Here is a 22500-nt window from a genome sequence, read left to right as displayed (position 1 = left end):
ATTGCGCACACGCACGCACTCACAGACACGCACGCACGCAGACACCAACCCACCCACGCAGACACCCACCCACCCACACACACACACACACTCTCTCTCTCTCTCTCTCTCTCTCTCTCACACACACACACACACACACACACACACACACACACACACACACACACACACACACACACAGAGATAGACAGGCAAAAACATAAACAGACATTCAGACAAACAAACAGAGGGAGGAAGCGAAAGTAGCAGCTCCATCTGTGCATTCCAAGAACAGCCAGCCAGTTCTCTGAATCGTGTACAGACGTTCGGATATTCGTACAGCACACACTGAGCAAGCACTTTGATCATGTCTGAACGAGATTCTTTTTGTTGACTTGTGCACCTCAGTAGTCTCTCTGTCGTCTACACTAGTTCTTTCCAGCACACACACACACACACACACACACACACACACACACACACACACACACACACGGTGACGCGCACGCGCGATTCGGTGTACTTATTTTTTGACCAGCGGAAACTCCACCTGGCACCAACCGCGTGCAACTGTGATTGGCTGAGCTAGTCAGAAACTCAGAGTGGGGCATGAAGGGAAGCAGTGTCTGTGCCATCAACCGAACCTTGGCGAGGGTACGTGGAGAGACTTGTGCTGAAGAAACCTGTGATTGAATTAAGAATCGTTGTGGAGGCTGCTGGAGCCAAACCTGTGGCAGCATAAGCAAGGCAGCCGCCATTTCCTCTAGAACTGAACGGGAAGAACGCGGCTCGCGGCATACAGATGTAAGGAGTTAGCCGTGTAGTGCTATGAACTTGTTGTACTTTCCATCATCATCATCGTCTTCTTCTCTGTTTTGGTTTTGCCTGCCTGCAACAGCTGAGACAGAGTTGTTCCGCTTCACTGGAGGGTGCTCGCGCACTGAAGCTATTCATCACCAGGTGGGTGGACTTAGTTATTCTTTCATTCGTTTATAGATTTATTTGATTATTTGCGTATTCATTATTTTTATGTGTTTATTTATATGTATAACCCCAAAAGAGCCTCATATATGGTGCAGGGGAAAAACCCACTGGTCTATTTATAGAAGCAACACCCCTGCACAGAGATGCACAATTCTGCTCGAAGGGGCCCTTTGAGGTGGTCCGAAAACTGGCTTTCCCACCCAACTACACGTACTATATATATATGTAGTGTGTGTGTGTGTGTGTGTGTGTGTGTGTGTGTGTGTGTGTGTGTGTGTGTGTGTGTGCGAGGACTGATGTGCCTGGCCACTTGCGCAACACTGCTGCTGTGATAACAGTACGGAGCTCCTCGAAAATAGTCATCGGGAAAATGCAGAGGATAAAAATAGCTGTAATCACGAGATGGTCTGCGGTTTTTACAACATTGGACTGGCCTGTTGTAAAGTGGCGTGGTTGTATTATCAGAGATGTGGCAAACGTCTGTCATCATCCGTTCGTGTGTGTGTGTGTGTGTGTGTGTGCGCGCGCGCGCGCGCGCCACGGTGTGTGTGCCAGTGCGTGCCGTGCGTGCGCCGTTGAGTGCGTGAGAGCGTGCGCGCGCGCGCGTGTCAGTGTGTGTGTGTGCTTCCTCCCCCTACGGCCCCCAATATCGAATTTGCATGGACGTGGCCGCGAGAGTGTGTGCGCGCGCGAATTTTCTTTGACTGACAAATGAAGCAGGCCTCACGTTTGTTTGATCGACTGACGCGAACGAGCGCGCGCGCGTGTGTATTTCTGTGTGTGTGTGTGTGTGTGTGTGGGTGTGGGTGTGTGTGTCCGCGCGCGCGCACGCGCGCATGTGTGTGAGTATTTTAGTGCATGTGTGCATGTCTGTGTTTTTCGGTATGTGTTTGTTTTTGAGTTGTTTATATGTTTTTCCATGTCAAATTGATATATTTAGTGTTGTTCTTGTTAAGTGCTTGGTTCTTGTTGCTAGCGTCAGTGGATGAAATGTCTGATTTGCCGCTTTGCCTCTTGCCCACCCTCTTCCTCCCACCTTTGAACACACACTGACGTTGAACAGAATATATTCATTCTTTGTTGGCCTCGTGCTTACCGTGGCAGTAACGGTACAACAATATTTATCGTATGTTCACGTGTGCTGCAATGTGAATCTATGTAACAACCACGAGTTTCCTTTGTCATTTCTGTGCGTCCAAGTGTCTGTGTGTATGTATGTGTGTGAATATGCGCGCGCGTGTGTGTGTTTGTATGTCTGTCTGTCTGTCTGTCTTTGGTGAATTTTTAACAATTTCGTTTGTCTGGAAATACATGTAATTAGTCTGTCGACACCAAATTTAGCTTCGATACAGGGAACAAAACCAGTTCTTTCCACATATTCTAATCACAGTGAGAATGCGCTTATGGGAAGGTCACAAAAATATAAAGGAGGCAAAATATTTCCGCAGTCAGGTTATTACTACATTTTTATTTCTTATTCAGAAAACTTTGCACTGTTAACTGACATAGTGACACACCACTTAATAGAAGTTGTTTCATCATTTCTACTTCAAATAGGAACTTGTTCTGCTTAGTGCATTGAGGAATACATCTGCCAGGAGCAGCAACATTCTGCCATGAAAGTAACGGGACATCAGTCTAGATATACTATGGAAAATGTTTTTATACACGGACTTCACTCTTCAAAAACATCACATTTTAGAATATGACTCAAGGCATTTAAAGGCTCAGTTTTGTGTTTTACACACAGTGTGAATGTTCCACACTATCTACATTCGCCCAAATGTTCGTTTGTCGAGAAAACTAGCGAAGCAGCGTCTTCTTTTTATGCAGTGTCATAATTATTCACTGAGCATGCGCATACATAAGATAAGATTAGATAAGAATAACTTTATTATCTCCAATTAGAGAAATTTGGTCAGGTGCATTATCACAACATAGACGCGTAAACAACATGGAGACCATCACTGTAAAAACAACAACAACAACAACAACGGTTATTAGGATTATAACGAAGACGAAGATGTAAAAATACCACATACATTGTTTCGTACTTTCATTCCACACATTGCAGTCAATTTTTTAATAAATGAAATAAAATAAAATAACGCAATACCATGATTATTATTGAAAGGAAGCGAAGAAAGCTGTTACATTTCATTCAGACAATGATTTGTGCACAGACCTCATCACTTGCTGTAAAATGTCAAAAACGGTCAACAAATCTTCGGTCCAAAATTTCTGTTCAACTCGCATTACGCATACACGTTTGAAAACATTTTTCGGGTTTTTGAACGAATACAACTTCCTCAACTTCCGCCATTGTTGGAAAGCAACATGGGTTTCGAAGGAGACGCGTGCGTTTTCATGGAATTCCACAATGATCCGCCACACCACTACCATCCCCCCATCCGGCCCCCCCATGCTCTCCCCCCCCCCTCTCCCCCCACCCCCCTTTTATTTTTTTTATTTTTTTTCTTCTTTTTAGAATGGAGATGCTGGTGTTGATAGATCCTTCCGATCCGCTGATCAACGGATCGTAATGTTGCCGATAGAACTGGATTTGTTCGTAGTGGGTATCGTGTTTGTTATGTCCGAAAATGTGTTTGGCGATTTTACTAGAATCTGTCGAAGCCGAGAAGTTGTGATGAGGCAGGTAGAGTTTGAAAGTTTGCCGGATACACGGTTCTGTATTAGGATCGTTAAAACAATGAAACCTGTTTCAGGTGGTTGTGACAGAGATGACCATCACCATCAGTACAAGTGATCAACAGTGGTCAACAGACATCCGGACATAGATCCCACATGCTGGGTGTGCAAAGTGACCATTCTTTCCGGAACTTCACCAACAGTGTGACCAGAAGGCTGTCCATCTTGACCACAGCGCGCCGCTTTCACAGCTACCATTTTTAACAATTGTGCTGGGCGGTTTTTTTTTGTTTTTGTTTTTGTTTTTTTTTTTTTTTGGGGGGGGGGTGTTGTTGTTGTTTTTGTGTGGGATTTGTGTGTGTGTGTATTTTTGTTGGGTTTTTTTTTTGTGTGTGTGTTTGCCTGGCTTCTCTTGATGTGGGATTCTGTTTTTTCTCTGTACAGTTTTATGAAAAAGGTGATTTGACCACACACACACACATTTGATGTGCACTACCAACAGCTTCAGTCGTAACCATGGGTCCGGGGTCGCCATGTCAGAATGAGAATGTCAGCATCCGGTGCAGAAGATTTTCAGGAAGTTTGAGGAAGATTGGTCAACTGATGCAGCACTAAAACAACAGCAACAACAGCAATAACAACAACAGTGGACAGAAAACTGAACCAGAACCAGCCCGCTTCATCAGCCTTGCTGACGCCGATGAATCGCTGACGTAGGCATAGTGTGCATCATGCAATTGCAGACCCCACAGACACGTGTCCCTGTGCTTGACATTATCTTTGTTTCACAGCAGGTGTGTCCCATTCATGAGAACTGGGCCTAGCATGTCAGCATCGAACATGGTGTAACGGTGGCATTATAAAGAAGTGTACATTAGCCCGGAAATTCATTTGACCTGTGTGACTTTGAACAGTGGTTGATGTGGTTTGTTTTCATGTTTTGGAGAATTCAGTTCTAGGTTAAAAACTTTGTGAGAGAGAAAAACAACAACAACAACATTATCTGCTGATGCTTGGAATGGTTCTGATATCCCGTGTGATGCTCTGTATTTTTAACTGCTCTGTTCTCAGTCCCACAAATTGTGATTATCCATTGAGTCCATTAGCATCTGTGTGAACCCGCTAACAAAATTTATAGCAATCTATTTTCTACCTTTTGTTAATTTCTTGCGATCCACATGTTACCCATTTGTCCTTGCATATCTTAGAGACCTGGTTAGTCACTGAGCACATTCACACGTTCACGTAACGGAGGTGGTGCCTTCCCTCTGAAACCTAGTCGTGTTTGCTGTGTTCCTGACTTAGACAAGGGACAGATACTCGTGTCAAAAATATCAGTACCATTCATTTTTCACGTTCAACAAGAAACAGTGGCAACCTGTGCACCGGTATCCGTGTCTTTAAAGCGGCGTCAGTGTTTCGGATGCTTTAGAAATACATGTAACGTTTGTGCATATTTCGGTTGACCAGTAATTATCTGGACACACTATTACAATTTTTTTTTTTTTAGTCTTTGGATTTTCTCACATTCACGCACACACGCCCGCACGCCGGCTCGCTTTCACACACGCACCCGCAATCCACCACCACCACCCCCCACCCACACCGGAGCCAACGACCACATTGACTAAATTTATGGTGGGCGTCTAACAGCCACTGTAAAAGATAAAAATGGAAACTTTCGACAAGGTCAGTCGTTTTTTGCTCCTTGGTTTACAAGAGATATCTTGCAAACTGAAGGCAACAGCGATCAGCAAAGTGCAGACACTTAGCTTTGGGTCCAAAGTGGTGGTGAACCTTGTTGTTGTCCTGGTGTATGGCTACTTGCTAGCCACAAGCTACCAGTGGTCAGGGGACCATGTGGAAATCGGCTGTGTCTTCATCCTGACCTTCCTGCCCACGATCCGCTTCCTGGGGTCTCTCTACGCCAAGCTCTTCCTCGCCTTCCTTTTCAGACTCCTCTCGGCCTATGGCTGGGTCAGGATCTTCGTGTATTCTGTGTTTGTACTGACTTTTGCTTACTGGTTTGTCGCTATATTTCTGGACAATTCAGCCCTCAAGTGCAAGAGTATTGCAAAGGATTTATTTCTGTCTCGATTCGAAAACAACACCCTGAACATCAAAGAACGAAGACTGTATTTCGAGCGTGAGATTCTACACCCCCTCTATGACGAGGGTCATTTCCCTCAAACTAATCACCAGTTAATCAGGTTTCCCATGGAAGATGCTGAGATGAACTGCACCACATACATCTTCGGATTTCCTGGAGGGAAGCCGTTCAATGACCAGGTACAATGGCGTCGAAACGGGGTGCCTTTGTTAACAATGTCAGATCGATATTCTGTGGTTACAAAATTTCGGGAACTTCCACGCGATAGTCTTACCATGAATGAAAATATGAAAGCGTTGGGGCTTACAGTGTATCAACTCAATTCAACATTATCCATCTATCTACTACACGATGAAGACTTTGGTAGTTACACTTGCCACCATATTGACAAAGTCAGTATACCAATGAATGAATGGAGATCGAAAACTGGGAAAGAACACTTTCCAAAATTCAATGACTACAAAAACGATAACACCAAAAACACAAAGGGAGCACGACAGGGCTGTCAGTGTTCCTCTCTTCCCGAACGAAAGTATGTCTTCCAAGATGTGTACACACACACAGGGGAGTTTCGGCTCATCAAGATGGAAGAGACACATGACCAGATTGAAGCCCCAGTTGCTTCCATACTCTTTTTCGAAACCAACTACCTGCATCTGTCCTCAGATGAGGATGTGCAGTCGGACTACACGGTCAACGATGCATCTTTTCAAGGTTTGTGTACCGACACACCGAGGTTTTCGGTCAGCGGCTGTTCTTCGCTGCAGCGTTTATTAGCATTCTTCATGAATGACGGCGAAGTGTGGTGGTTTCTCGATATACTCCCATTTTCTTCCACGCATGGTCATACCAATGGCGCTCATCGGACATCAGGACACTGCCTCTGCGAAAATTCATTTGGCCGACACAGCATGAAGTACACCAGAAGGTATTACAATCGAACATCAGGGAGGTACGACATGTTTGAAGTCGTGCACCCAAACACTCTTCTTGTCCGCCCACCCAGGCAGGCCTCGTCTAACTTGGATTTCTTTGCCAACATATGGAGTCAGGGCTCGGCTAGGCTGCTGCCCCTGGTTGATTATTTACCAGAATGGGCATACGAACTGACCCTGTTGAAAGATCTCGCTGTTGTCTCTGGCATTATCCTTCACGCCACAGATGGTGTTTTCATCTGTCTGGTTTTTATTCTTTTTTGTTTTGTTTTTAAGTGGAATCTGTATCTGTTGAAAGTAGTTGGCCACCTGTCAAGAAAATGCTTTTTGGAAGGATCAATGGGATACCTGTACACAGCCCGGCTGACTTTTCGCAGTCTACTGCATGATCCTACAAACAAGACAGCAAAGACAGGGGGTAACAGTTTTGACATATTTTTGTCCCATTCAGATACACGGACAGACACAGTCATTGTGGAAAGCGTCCTTTGTTTGCTCGAATCTCAGCTTGACCTTAAAGTGTGTCTCAGAGAGAGAGACCTTCCACCCAATGGACTGGAATTGAAGGATTTGGCAAGTGCCATTGAAAGCAGCCAAAGGTTCATCATTTTTCTGTCGAAGGATTTCCTTCAGGACCCCTTTCATGAGATGGAGGCATCGACCATCCTGGAGACGCTGTGGGACCGTCAGTCCATGCTGGATGTCTTGCTGATCAAAGCGGACGACAGTCAGGTCCCAGTCCTCTGGAGAAACCTCACGGTGCACGACTGGACCTCCGGGAACCTGAGTCTGAAGGACCATCACCTGAGGCTGGTCCAGTGGCTGACGTCCCGTGTGCAGCCGGTGAACAGAGCACTGTCCGTGCTGGACGTGCTGACAGCGGCTCTCCCGCTGGTCCCCTTGCTCTGCCTCGTCTTCTTCATCCCGGCATGGGCGCCTTGAGTCCCCCTGTGCCGTGACCCAGGTCCCTTTCCTTGCATGCCGGCAGAGATAACCTAGGTCAGGGTGCGGTCTTCATGGCTTTGACTGATTGAAATGAAACAATGGGGAAAATGAAATGTTTCGTTTTTATTGTTGTCAACAGTTATGCCAAGTCATACTGATGATATACAATTGGCGAGAAAATCATGTTTACCTGTTTTATTATGCCGAATATACAGTAAGTTGCTTCAATAGTTGGCGTAGCTGGGTGGTGGCAATGCCACAGTTCACAGCTAAAACAGCAGATTATGAGTGATGTTTCATGCCGTTCAGAGGCCTGGCTTGTGACGATTTATTTATGTTCGGATTTTTCGTTGTGGCCCAGGGTTGGTCGATCATGTGCGGTCCGTTTTCAACGAGGTCAAGGTGTGTGTGTGTGTGTGTGTGTGTGTGTGTGTGTGTGTGTTGTGAGTGTGTGTGTGTGTGTGTGTGTGTGTGTGTGTGTGTTCCCTATCTAAGTGGTCAGTCGGGGGCAAGGGGTACAAGTTTCGTTCTTTGGATTGGTAGGGGCTTTTTTTTCTCTTCCCACCCCACTCCATTGCCATAGTGTATTTTATCAAAATGTAGGTCACTGATTTTGATTTGGTGTGTGTGTGCGTGCGTGCGTGCGCGCGCGCGCGCGCTACTTCAACGTGACATACGCTTAACCTACGGTATTGTATTCATGTATGTTTTCTATATGTGCTGAGTAGTTACTCATTCGCACTCGTTGCAGCATGAATTTTTAAAGATAATTGAAATACATGCACTAAATTGTACAGTGTTAATTGATTTGATTTGATTTTCATGGGTTGGTAATGACACTGCTTAGGCGCTCACTGTACTGCAATGTCATCCTGTTGATCAGTAAATGCACTGTATCAAAAGTTTGGAGTACGTGTGTATGTGTGTGTGTGTGTATGTGTGTGTGTGTGTGTGTGTGGTTGTGTGCGTGTGTACGTGAGAGAGAGAGAGAGAGAGAGAAAAATGAAGATTCGCTATGCGTGTATGTGTTCCAGCATATTCTATTTTGGGTATCAGTACTGTTCTGTAGATCTGCTATTAAGTCCGTAAACTCATCATTTACGACACACAATAAAACGCACGCGCGCGCGCTCGCTTTTTGGAATACATTTGAAATTTCATGGAAACCACAGTCAACTGATTATGCATATGATTATTTCAAAGTGAGACGGTAACAGTCAAAGAATTACAGCATGACTGCGCCGATATAATTGACACGAATACATCATGTACTGAATCCAACGGCATGGCAGAAGAGATTAAATGAGACGGGATAGGACCGGATGGGATAGGACGGAACTGGAAGGGATAAAATGGGATAGGATGGGAAGAGATGGGATGGGATGTGATAGGATAGGACGGGACGGGATGGAATAGGATGTGATAGGATAGGACGGGACGGGACGGGATGGAACAGGATGGGATAGGATAGCACGGGACGGGATGGGATAGGATAGGATAGGACGGGATGGGATGGGATAGGATAGGATAGGATAGGACGGGATGGGATAGGACGGGACGGGACGGGACGGGATGGGATAGGATAGGACGGAAGGGATGGGATGGGATAGGATAGGATAGGATAGGACGGGATGGGATAGGACGGGACGGGATAGGACGGGACGGGACGGAATAGGACCGGACGGGATAGGATAGGACGGGATGGGATAGGATAGGATAGGATGGGATAGGACGGGACGGGACGGGACGGGACAGGATGGGATAGGATAGGACGGAAGGGATGTGATAGGACGGGATGGGATGGGATAGGATAGGATAGGATGGGATAGGACGGGACGGGATAGGATGGGACGGGACGGAATAGGACCGGACGGGATAGGATAGGACGGGATGGGATAGGATAGGACGGGATAGGACGGGACGGGACGGGACAGGATGGGATAGGATAGGACGGAAGGGATGTGATAGGACGGGATGGGATGGGATAGGATAGGATGGGATGGGATAGGACGGGACGGGATAGGATGGGACGGGACGGAATAGGACCGGACGGGATAGGATAGGATGGGATAGGATGGGACGGGATGGGATAGGATGGGATAGGATGGGACGGGATGGGATGGGATAGGATAGGACGGGATGGGATAGGACGGGACGGGGCGGAATAGGACCGGACGGGATAGGATAGGACGGGATGGGATAGGACGGGATGGGATAGGATGGGACGGGATGGGATAGGATGGGACGGGATGGGATAGGACGGGATGGGATAGGACGGGATGGGATAGGACGGGATGGGATAGGACGGGATGGGATAGGACGGGATTGGATTGGACGGGATGGGATAGGACGGAATGGGATAGGACGGGATGGGATAGGACGGGATGGGATAGGATAGGACGGGATGGGATAGGACGGGATGGGATAGGACGGGATGGGATAGGACGGGATGGGATAGGATAGGACGGGATGGGATAGGACGGGATGGGATAGGATAGAACGGGATGGGATAGGACGGGATGGGACGGGATGGAATAGGACGGGATGGGATAGGATAGGACGGGATGGGATAGGACGGGATGGGATGGGACAGATTTGGATGTGATATAAAGGGATTGGATAGAACGGGATGGGATAGGATATGAAGGGATGGGATGGGGTAGGAAGGGATGGGATGAGGGGAAGGATTGGATGGGATAGGAAGTTTCAGTTTCAGTTTCAGTTGCTCAAGGAGGCGTCACTGCGTTCGGACAAACCATATACGCTACACCACATCTGCCAAGCAGATGCCTGACCAGCAGCGTAACCCAACGCGCTTAGTCAGGCCTTGAGAAAAAAACCCCAAAAAAACAACAACAAAAAAACAAAAAAAAACGGGGGAATAAATAATAGATAAGCTTACATAAATAAATAAATAAATGAATAATAATTATAATATAGAAAAAGGTAGTAGTAATAATAATAGTAATACTAATAAAATGATTTTTTTTAAAAATAAATTTTAAAAAAAATAAAAAAATAAAAAATAAAAACAAATAAATAAATAAATAAATAAGACAACAATGGTGATAAATAAGTGAATAAATGTAAAACATGAAGACACACATTCACACACACACCCACACATGCACAACAGAAATGCACCAAACATGCAGTTTCACAGATATGAAAGCACAGTCAAATACATATAAACGTACATGAGCTCCAACACACACACACACACACACACACACACATTACCTTGCACCTCCTCTACCCCCCTCCTCCACACACTCATTTCTAGTCTACGTATCGCAGCTTCCACGGCACACACACACACACACACACACACACACACACACAAACACACACTCACAGAGATGAACACTTACTTGTACAAGCACACACACATACGCCCATATCTCCCACCCCCAACCCCACACACATATATACAAAGATATATATATATATATATATACGTTCCAATATCCTGTTGCTCCCACAGTGTAGGCATGCATATACTCACATACCTCATCCTCTACCCCACCTCCCCCCGCACTCCCACCTCCTCACACACACACACACACACACACACACACACACACACACACGTACACAGATCTCTCCTGACACTTGTGTACACTTACACTCTCGCGCATTCACAAACGCACTCAAAAGCACAGACCCACACATCCACACAAACACACACGCACAGAGGCTGCCACTGACTGGCTGCAAGAGGGATGGGAAAAGATCTCTGAGGCCAAAAACGTGGCGTCTAGTGTGTTGCTCAGTCTATTGTATTTGGAAAGGCCCACAGAGACTCTGTTCCGTTTTGAAGAAATTTGCGCAATGTTGGATAGGAAGAAGTAGCTGTAGTGATGGTGGTAGTGCTAATGATGATGACAATGATGATGATTTAGTGGTGATGACGACAACGACGACGATGGTCATGACAATGATGATGGTGATGACGATGATGGTGGTTGTGGTGACGACGACGATAACGATGATGACGATGACGATGATGGTGATAATGGTGGTGGTGGTGACGACGACGACGATGGTGATGGTGATAACAATGATGATGCAGACCACGACAGTGGTGGTAGACGAAGACAATGAGGATGAGGATGATGGCGATGATGATGACGATGATGATGATAATGAAATCCACGTCCCCACAGACGTGCGCGCGGTTCAGACTGAGAACTGTCGGTTCAACTGTTCTTCTTCGTTTCTACACCGTCTGTCTTTTCGTTCGTGTTTGGCTTGGTTTTGTTCTGCCTCGTTGTTTTCTATCCTTCCTCTTCCTTCATTCTTTTGTTTTTCCTTTTTCTTCTCTCTCTCTCTCTCTCTCTCTTCCTTCTTTCCTTTCTCGGGTTTTCCTTTCTTTCTTTTCTCTCAAGTCAGGTAAAATTATTTTGTTGTGTACGTAGTTTTAAAATATTTTATTTTATCCTATAAATTCGCTTTCACAATAGGCGTGCATCCATCTTACCCCCCACCCCCAACCTCCCTCTCTCTCTCTCTCCTCTCTCTCTGTCTCTCTGTCTTTGCATGGATAATACATAACTATGACAATAACAACAATAACTTGGTAGATAATACAGGCAATTAATACGACGACAATGGTGATAGTGATGATTGCATAAACGACTTAACCCTTCCTCTGGCCCACGTGCATGAGAACACACACACACACACACACACACACACACACACACACACACAGACTGACACAAAACAAACGCCACCCAACAATAACTACGACAATTCATGAAACAACCACATCCTACTACTACCCATTACGATAAAAGATATAAATAAATAAAAAAACATAGAGAGAGAGAGAGAGAGAGAGAGAGAGAGAGAGAGAGAGAGAGAGAGAGAGAGAGAGAGAGAGAGAGAGCACCAACACGCAGAAAGAAAAGGGAGAAGAGGGCGGAAAGGGGGATGGGGGGGGGGGGGGGAGCGGAATTGAACGGGGTCAAAGGGAGAGCAGCAGCCAGGTAACGCGACCACAGCACAGCACGCCCCAGCTAGTCTCCCTTGGTGTAGGCCCGGTGCCACACAGTGGTCAGACAGACGGCGCTGTGGAAGCGGAACAAGAGGCGCAGCGGGCGGCAGACGTGCAACAGGAGAATCCCGGGCAGGGCCCCGCCGCGGAAGGCGAGCCCAGGGGACAGGGGCAGGACCAGGGCCCGGGACAGGGCCGCCAGGGGCTCCGTCAGGGTGAGCAGGCAGAGCGCCAGGCTGCCCACCAGCACGAAGGTCAGCACCCCGCGCCCTGGCTTGGCCCGCACCTGCCGTCACACCACACCGTCACACCACACCACACCACACCACACCGTCACACCACACCGTCACACCACACCACACCACACCGTCACACCACACTGTCACACCACACCACACCACACCGTCACACCACACCACACCACACCGTCACACCACACCGTCACACCACACCACACCGTCACACCACACCGTCACACCACACCACACCACACCGTCACACCACACCGTCACACCACACCGTCACACCACACCGTCACACCACACCACACCACACCGTCACACCACACCATTACACCACACCACACCACACCGTCACACCACACTACACCACACCGTCACACCACACCGTCACACCACACCGTCACACCACACCGTCCACACCACACTACACCACACCGTCACACCACACCGTCACACCACACCGTCACACCACACCGTCACACCACACTACACCACACCGTCACACCACACTACACCACACCGCCACACCACACCGTCACACCACACCGTCACACCACACCGTCACACCACACCGTCACACCACACCACACCATTACACCACACCACACCGTCACACCACACCATTACACCACACCACACCGTCACACCACACCATTACACCACACCACACCGTCACACCACACCGTCACAGTCACACCACACCGTCACACCACACCACACCGTCACACCACACCGTCACACCACACCACACCACACCGTCACACCACACCACACCGTCACACCACACCACACCACACCACACCGTCACACCACACCACACCGTCACAGTCACACCACACCGTCACACCACACCACACCGTCACACCACACCATTACACCACACCACACCACACCGTCACACCACACTACACCACACCGTCACACCACACCATTACACCACACCACACCACACCGTCACACCACACTACACCACACCGTCACACCACACCATTACACCACACCACACCACACCGTCACACCACACTACACCACACCGTCACACCACACCGTCACACCACACCACACCGTCACACCACACCGTGACCACACCATTACACCACACCACACCACACCATTACACCACACCACACCGTCACACCACACACCATTACACCACACCACACCACACCGTCACACCACAATATTACGCCACACCGTCACACCACACCGTCACACCACACCACACCGTCACACCACACCGTGACCACACCATTACACCACACCACACCACACCACACCGTCACACCACAATATTACGCCACACCACACCACACCATTACACCACACCACACCACACCATTACACCACACCACACCGTCACACCACACCATAACACCACACCACACCATCACACCACACCACACCACACCATTACGCAACACCACACCACACCACACCATAACGTCACACCACTCCATGTCATGGCAAGAAAACGCACACCAAGTCACACCACACACCACGCCACATCACACACCACGCCACATCACACCACACACGACACCACAAACCACGCCACACCAAACACACCAACCCTCTACCAAACACACACGATTCTCATTAACACACACACACACAACACAATGCGCGTGCGCATACGCACACACACTCGCACACAGACACCCCACCACCACCGGACACACACACATACACACTCCAACAACAACCCTTCCCCCCATTCACCATACACATAATGTTATACCCATCCACCCCACACACATACATACAACCCCACACCCCACACCCCACATACACATACAGCACCATCCCTCACGTGCGTACAACTCCCCTACACACACACACACACACACACACACACACATACGCACGCACACGCACGCACGCACACACACACGCCCCCATTCCACCCACCCACACATTACACACACACATACACACACACACACACACACACACACACACGCCCCCACCCCACCCACCCACACACAACACACACACACACACACACACACACACGACACACACACACACATACGCTCCCCGATCCCACCCACACACAACAAACACACACACACACACCCATCCCACCCACCCACCCCCCACAAAACACACACACACACACACACGCATACACATACACGCCCCCCCTCCACCCCCCCCACCAGACCCCCTCCCACACACACACACACCTGAGCCTCGTCGCCCGCACGCCGACCCAGCCCGTGCAGCACGACCACTGCCTGCAGGGAGGACTGCAGCAGGCCCAGCACCGCCTCCGCCACGCCCACCCCCCACACACCCTCCTGCCCCTGGGCGTGCGGAGAGTGAGGGGAGGAGGGGTGGAGGGCCGAGGTGAGCAGCCTGAAGCCCACGTCCAGGTACACCCCGCCACCCAGGGATGTCAGGAGTAGTGCCGCCTCCAGGGAGCACAGCGGACTCTGCTGCTGATGCTGGTGGTGGTGCTGCTGATGCTGGTGCTTTGGACAAGACAAGGCAAGGCATGTTCATTTAAGGAAATCCCCCTTGGGATTTTTTTTTTTTTTAAGTTACATATTTCATGTAAGTAATGTACAGTTTGTTCTACTTCTTTGCCCAAGACAAGAGAAGACAAGGCGTGTTTAAAAATAAAAAAAAAAAAAAAAAGACAGGACAAGAAAAAGCGTGTTCATTTCAGGAAATCCCCATCGGGATAAAAATGTTACATATTTCAGGTCAGTAATGTACAATTTTTTTCTACTTCTTTTGACAAGACAATTTAAGGCGTGTCCATTTCAGGAAATCCCCCTTACATAATTTTATTTCATGTGAGTAATTAAAAAAAAAAAGGAAAGAAATATCCAATTCTTTTGACGAGACAAGGCGTGTTTATTTCAGGAAATCTCCCTCAGGATCACATGTTATATATTTCATGTAAGTAATGTACATTTTTGTTCTGCTTCCTTTGACAAAACAAGGCAAGACAAGACGTGTTTAATTCTGGAAATCTCCTTGGGATGAAATATCATACATTCCATGTAAGAAATGACAAATTATCTACTTCTTTTGACAAGACAAGACAACGCAACGCAACGCAAGACAAGGTGAGTTTATTTCAGGAAAGTCCCTTGAGATAAAATGTTACACATTTCATGTGAGTAACAAAAACTGATCCTACTTGTTTTGACAGGACATGACAAGTTTATTTCAGGAAGTACTAAGCAAAATATTTACTTCTTTTGGCAAAACAAGACGTCTTTATTTCACGAAATTCCCCCTATGGACAAAATATGAATAGTTCATGTAAGTAATAAACAACATATCTACTTCTTTTGGCAACACAGGACGTGTTTATTGCAGGAACACCTCCCACCCCCCGCACCCCCCACCCACACACACACACACAACTGGGCTTACATGGATATGTTACATATGTCATGTAAGTAATACAAACATATCTGATTCTTTTGACGGGGTAGCCAGGGAAGGACAGGGCAGGACAAAGCAAGACACGACAACAGAGGTGTTTATTTTAGGAAGTAAAAACAAACACTTGTTGTACATGTAAATCATACATGTTTCCAGACAGAACGGGGCACGACAGGAAGTGTCTATTTCAGGAAGTAAAAACAAACACTTGTTGTACATGTAAATCATACATGTTTCCAGACAGAACGGGGCACGACAGGACGTGTCTATTTCAGGAGAGAAAAAAAAAAACACTCGTGAGGGTACATGAAAATATTACATGTTGCATGTAATACAGTATGCACATAGGAAACATTAATATTTTGGCACTGTACTCAAGTGTGTGTGTGTGTGAGACTGTGTGTGAGAGAGAGAGTGAGAGAGAGAGAGAGAGATTGAATGTGTGTGTGCGTGCGTGCGTGCGTGTGTGACTGTGCGTGTGCGTGCGTGTGTGTGCGCGCGCGCGTGTGTGTGTGTGGCCATACCAACCGATCGGTTAAGGGATATATTTGGAGGAAGGAAAGAAAAAAAATAAAATAAAATAAACAAGCATGCATCAGTAGCATTCACATGAATCAGCATCGTGCACTGCCTACATGCCGGATGCGAATAAGCATTTATCTCAAACTGAGATTGGACGAAGTCACAGGAATATCTTATGATTCGTTAATTTAACAGGTCGACTCAGAGACATGGACCCTCTTTGTCAAGGTGAATCAAAATGGATTCATTATAATTCTGAGGAAAATGATTAAAGGAATCAACAAACGTTTGTTTCCACTCGCAAATAATGAAGCAATTTCAAAACATTTGCTTTTTTCCAAGTGGAGTTTTGGCAAGTATCCTGTTCTTGCTTCTTCAAAGATTGGGCAGGTCAAGATGGTAATGGAACTCGCCTCCAAGGTCTTTATGGTCACAATTTGTACAGAGTCTGTGTTTGAGGGATGTTTGGTATTCGCCACTTTTGAGTAGGAAGTCCGTCATTCAACATCCAAACATAGAAACTTTATTTCTGGCAGTATACAACAGTAAAACTATTTTCAAAACGAAAACTTGAGCTGACACAAATTTACTGTATGTATTTCGCTCAGCTGTGTCATGCAACCAGTTTTGCATGTATTGGTCTTTTAAATACCGGTGTACCTTATACCTTGTCCTCCAAACCAACAGTATCGGCGTGTATGCGTCTGTGCTGAAAAGAATTCTTCGTCTTCTTCGTTCGTGGGTTGCGATTCCTACGTTAGCTCTTACTTATACACGAGCAGGCTTTTACGTGTATGACGGTATTTACCCCCAGCAATGTAGGACAGTCATACAGACGCTGGAAAGAACGAACGCGGAGGAGGCCAAATCACCTTGTAACGGAGACGCAACAAAGCTGACATAAGTACCTTACACATGACCCAAGGTTGTGAACTGCTGTCTCCCTCCTTCCGGAACCCAAGCCTCTGGAACTGGTGCAGGCATGACAGGAGGCCGACCCCAGTCAGCAGCAGCAGACAGACGCGCACGAGCAAGAACACCTGGCAGAGTGGAGAGGGGAGGGGGGGGGGAGACACAGAAGGGAGATTTAATTCCATTCCATTCAGTCTCTATAGCGTTTCTGGGTTATCAAGTCCTGTTAAGTATCTCCTTTTTTTCTGTTTATATTTGTTTGGGGGTTGCAATGGGGTGGTGTGGTGTGATGTTGTGTACAGGGGTGCTCTGTGTGTGTGTGTGTGTGTGTGTGTGTGTGTGTGTGTGTGTGTGTGTGTGTTATGAGCAATATTCAGGAAATGTATCTCAATCAACAGCTGAACATTTCGATTGCTTTTTGTTGTTGTTTCATGCAGGAAGTTTCCCGTGCGTCTGTAAAAAAAAAAAGTACTACTTTCTTGCACGCTCACATTCACAAACATGCACACTCGTGCTCGTAAACGCACGCACACACACATGTACGCGAGCACACACACACACACACACCCCACACATGCACACACATACACACACGAGCGCGCGCGCACACACACACACACACACACACAGATACCTTTGCAGCGGCTACGGGGTTATTCATCCGGGTGTCTAAGACGTGGACGGTTGCTATGGCGATCAGCGTTGCCACGGCAACCAGAAGACCAGAGAACAGACCTTTGTTGGCTTTTTCACAATCCATGTCTACCGCGCCCTGAAGGACAACAAACTCGTTTTGTGCCAATGGTCAAGTGTTGTTAACAACAACAACAACAACAAAACAAAACTTTACACTAAATCAGACTCATCCGTAATTTGCGAAATGTTTCCATGGCGCGATCCTGTTGCAGCCTGCACTTAGGGATTAGCTCCATGCGTTGTCACGAGCTTCACAGAGAAAGTAAAAACTACGTAAAAGAACATGATAGAATACATTCACACATAGTCACACACACACACACACACACACACACACACACACACACACACATACACACACACACACAGAGACACACACACACACGCACACACACACACACACATACACAGTCACACAAACGCGCGCGCGCGCGCGCGCGCACACACACACACACACACACACACACAAGTATGGAAGTGGAGGGGGGATAGAAACACAAGTCACCCTGAGAGCAGGGCGTGAAAGGCCAGAGAATCAGGGACCATTTCTTTTTCAATACTGATGGTGAATGAGGAGGAAGAGGATGACGACAATGTTTGCTATGGAGGTCTATTCTAGGTTTAGGACTATGTGAAAAGGCTGCACTCCGAGCTTCCTTCTCGACGTCAACCAGGCCCGAGAGATACAGATACCTGCAGTGTTGGTCTGGAAAATAGAGCAAAACTCGCAAAGACGCACCCGTGAAGTGGATGACACTCCACTACAAGATCCTCGTGCTCCCATTTGAACTCACAGCACGCTCAACGCTGGATAGGGACCGGCCTAAGGCCGACAAAAAAAACAACTCTGCTAGGACTCGAACCTGAGTCCTCCCAGCCATCAGTCAGCGACGCTGAATTTTCCTGACAAACAGTGAACGTGTAAAACTAAATCTCAACTCACAACTCCCAGCTGAAGACCAACACACACCAACACACCTGCTGTCTAGCAGTGTCCGAGCTGACGCACCCACCTGACGAGCGACCGAAGAAACGAACGAGGCATGGCTTGACCATCTCCGCCCGACCTTGACACCCACACAGGTGTACATGCGGAAGAGGATGCCGGCGGCGATGATGCTGTAGATGACGGTGCAAGGGGAGAGGAAGGGGGAGGCCGTGCGCGCCAGAGTTAGGTCCCCGTGACAGATTTCGGGAGGTGAAGAGCTGGTCTGGTTTTCTGGTGGGGGAAGGAGGTGGCGGCAAGGATGGGATGGAGGGGAGGGGGTGATCAGAAAGTATAAACACATGTGTTGACACTTAATCGCTGCTTGTCTGCCTGTCTGCACGTGCAGGTAAATGTGTATATTTCTTTGCACGTGCAGTCTCATACATACACATCCATACACCTCACCATCACTATCTGTCTTTCTCCTCTTTTTCCACTCCATACCTGACTAAATGTTGGATTACGCTGCTGGCCAGGCATCTGCTTAGCAAGTTGTGGTGCAGCGTAGATGGATTGGTCCGAACGCAGTGACGCCTCCTTGAGAAACTGGACTGAACTGAACCAGACCTCACACAAACACCGTCACGTGCACGCACACGCACACACATATACATGCAGAACATCTCTCTCTCTCTCTCTCTCTCTCGTTTCGTTTCCTCCCCCCCCCCCCCCCCCCAGCCTCCCCCCCCCTCTCTCTCTCTCTCTCTCTCTCCACCTGTGCACCTACACATCTCGTCACATCCTACCCCCTGTCCCCCCGAAATAACAGACAGACAGACAGACAGACAGACACACACACACACACACACACACACACACACACACACACACACCAACGTGAGAAGATGAAGACAACGACGATGAGGGCGACAAGGACTCCTGCTGACGGTAGTCCTCCGCAGCCTCAGCGATGACAGTGGCGACCCAGACACAGAGGTTTGTGGACAGCAGGTGCATCAGGCCCAGCCTCGCTGCAGCCTTGCACCTGGCCACCTCCACCTGCTTACCGTACAGTCCGGCAAAAAGACGCAAGGTACGCGGCCCCTTCATATGATGGTTTGAGTAAAGTGTGGCAAAAAGACACAAAGTTTACGGACCCTCACATCATCTTTTAAGTGCAGCAAAAAGACACAAGGTTAGCGGCCCCTTCATATCATGTTCTGAGTAAGTGCGGCAAAAAGACAAAAGGTACGAAGCCCCTTCATATCATGTTCTGAGTAAGTGCAGCAAAAAGACACAAGGTTAGCGGCCCCTTCATATCATGTTCTGAGTAAGTGCGGCAAAAAGACAAAAGGTTAACTGTCTCTTCATATCATGTTGAGTAAGTGCGGCAAAAAGACACACGGTTAACGGCCCTTTCGTTTCATGCTCTGAGTAAGTGTGGCAAAAAGACAAAAGGTTGGCGGCCCCTTCACATCGTGTTCTGAATAAGTGCGACAAAAGACACAAGACTGGCGGCCCATCATGCCACGTTTTTTGAAACTTACGGCTAAAAGTCACACGATTAGCATCTCTCCATGATTCCTTCCGTTATGAACCCTCAAATCATCATCCTCAACCGCACATCACCACCCCACCACACACACACACACACACACACACACACACACTGGCACACACACCACAAGCCCGCTTCGAAAGACACACACACTTACATAGACAGACACGCACACAGGGGTAACTACCTCAACTGATGATGGCTGCCACCCGCACCACTCACTCCTTCTCCTTCCACCATCCTTTTCCCACCCACCTTACCGCCACCCACACCCCTCCTCACACACACCACCCCACCCCCTCCTTACCTTGTGGCTCTTGAAGAGGAAGAAGGTTTGAAGGAAGGTGAGGAGGGGGTGAGCGAGGTGCAGGGGTGTGGAGAGGGGGGAGCGGCAGGGGAGGGCACCTGTCTCCATGTGGTGGTCAGTCACGTGCAGGCCGTCCCGCGTCATGCTGCCCAGGCTGAACCCTGCAAAGGGGGAACAACGGGATGGGGGTGGGGTTCCATCAGTTAATAATCATAACTGGGACTGTTAATTCTTTCCTCGCGCCCTTCGCAGGGCAGAACTGCGGTCAAACTTCTACTTACGGGGTAAGTCTCGCTTTATCTTTCAGTTATACCCCATGAGTGGGCGCCACCTCAGGATCATGGTGTGAGTGTGCGTGCTGGCTGTCTGGGCATCACTTCGTGTCCAACTGGTCTGGGCGTCGGTCGCTTACATCACAGCTCGTGTCAGTCAAGTCAGGTCAAGTCAAGAGTCATTCCAAAAATACCCAATGGGGGCACATGGAAAAAAACAAAATGGGTCAAATGCAAACAATACATGGCGACAATGTATGTGGCAAGGTTACACAGTACATGACGGACTTGTAGTTAAATAAATGAAATACTGCTGCTTTAGAGCACATCGGTTGATCGCGTAACTGATTTCAGTTTTAAACCTCTTAATGGGATACCTGATGTATGATACAGTAAAAAACACTACTGCAGTTCATTATTCCTGTCCATGGATGTGTCTGATACCTGTGTTGTTTCCTGGATACCATAGATATATATTGCTGTTTTCAACAGACAGTAAGTGATAGCTCTGTCGTTTCTGATACCTGATTGGCGCACTCGCTCCGCGAGCATGACTACAAACTTTTGCACATGTCATCCCCTACCAAGGAGGATATTTGTGTCATGGATTTTAAATACAGACATTCCGAAATAGCTCTGCCATTGCTGTTACCAAACTGGTGCCCTCGATCCGCGAGGATGGAATGATAATCATTCTTGTCCAGAGAGAAATCAAATCACGTCATTCACGCGCATTAACTACTCTATTTCACAGAAGAAACAGTTTTATATAATGATATGTAAATACAGCTGGGGAAACTGACAAGAAAAAGACAGGGAATGGAGCAGCAGGGGTGTGGGGGTGGGGGTTATTTTAGGAAGAGGTTGGTTTTAAGGTCAGACTGGAAAGAGCCCATCCAGAGACAGAGAAGGAGCGGCGGCCGACTGTGGAGTGTTTGAATCTGGGTGTGCGGAAACACCCACGGTGGTGGCGACCAGTGGGTTAACAGTTTCAGTTTGCTTCTCGAGGAGGCGTCACTGCGTTCAGACAAATCCATATACGCTAAACCACATCTGTTAG

General features: G+C 47.8%; 2 protein-coding genes across 2 annotated transcripts in view; one reads left to right on the top strand and one right to left on the bottom strand.

Annotated features, from left to right (window-relative positions):
- The first annotated feature begins 562 nt into the window (after positions 1-562).
- On the top strand, positions 563-8498 carry LOC143298884 (uncharacterized). The gene is made up of 2 exons (XM_076611893.1): positions 563-939; positions 3690-8498. Exon 2 carries the CDS (start codon positions 5284-5286, stop codon positions 7597-7599), a length of 2316 nt encoding a protein of 771 aa, XP_076468008.1. The 5' UTR covers positions 563-939; positions 3690-5283; the 3' UTR covers positions 7600-8498.
- A 4039-nt stretch (positions 8499-12537) lies between these two features.
- Positions 12538-22500, bottom strand: part of LOC143299141 (proton channel OtopLc-like) — a 16435-nt gene continuing 6472 nt past the window's right edge. The window contains exons 6-12 of the mRNA XM_076612270.1: positions 21169-21329; positions 20197-20362; positions 19389-19594; positions 18314-18451; positions 17676-17807; positions 15030-15317; positions 12538-12887 (exon numbers count right to left, since the gene is read on the bottom strand). Coding sequence (XP_076468385.1) covers positions 12624-12887; positions 15030-15317; positions 17676-17807; positions 18314-18451; positions 19389-19594; positions 20197-20362; positions 21169-21329 — 1355 coding nt within the window. The 3' untranslated portion in view covers positions 12538-12623. The remainder of the gene's footprint in view (positions 12888-15029; positions 15318-17675; positions 17808-18313; positions 18452-19388; positions 19595-20196; positions 20363-21168; positions 21330-22500) is intronic.

The sequence above is a fragment of the Babylonia areolata genome, chromosome 24, assembly GCF_041734735.1.
Source record: "Babylonia areolata isolate BAREFJ2019XMU chromosome 24, ASM4173473v1, whole genome shotgun sequence".
Lineage (NCBI taxonomy): Eukaryota > Metazoa > Mollusca > Gastropoda > Neogastropoda > Buccinidae > Babylonia > Babylonia areolata.
Note: the sequence above shows the minus strand (reverse complement) of the source record. Positions and strands in the feature narration are given on the sequence as shown.

What these genes read in the sequence shown, in the direction of transcription:
- LOC143298884 (XM_076611893.1), top strand. Translation starts at nt 5,284, where the DNA reads ATGGAAACTTTCGACAAGGTCAGTCGTTTTTTGCTCCTTGGTTTACAA.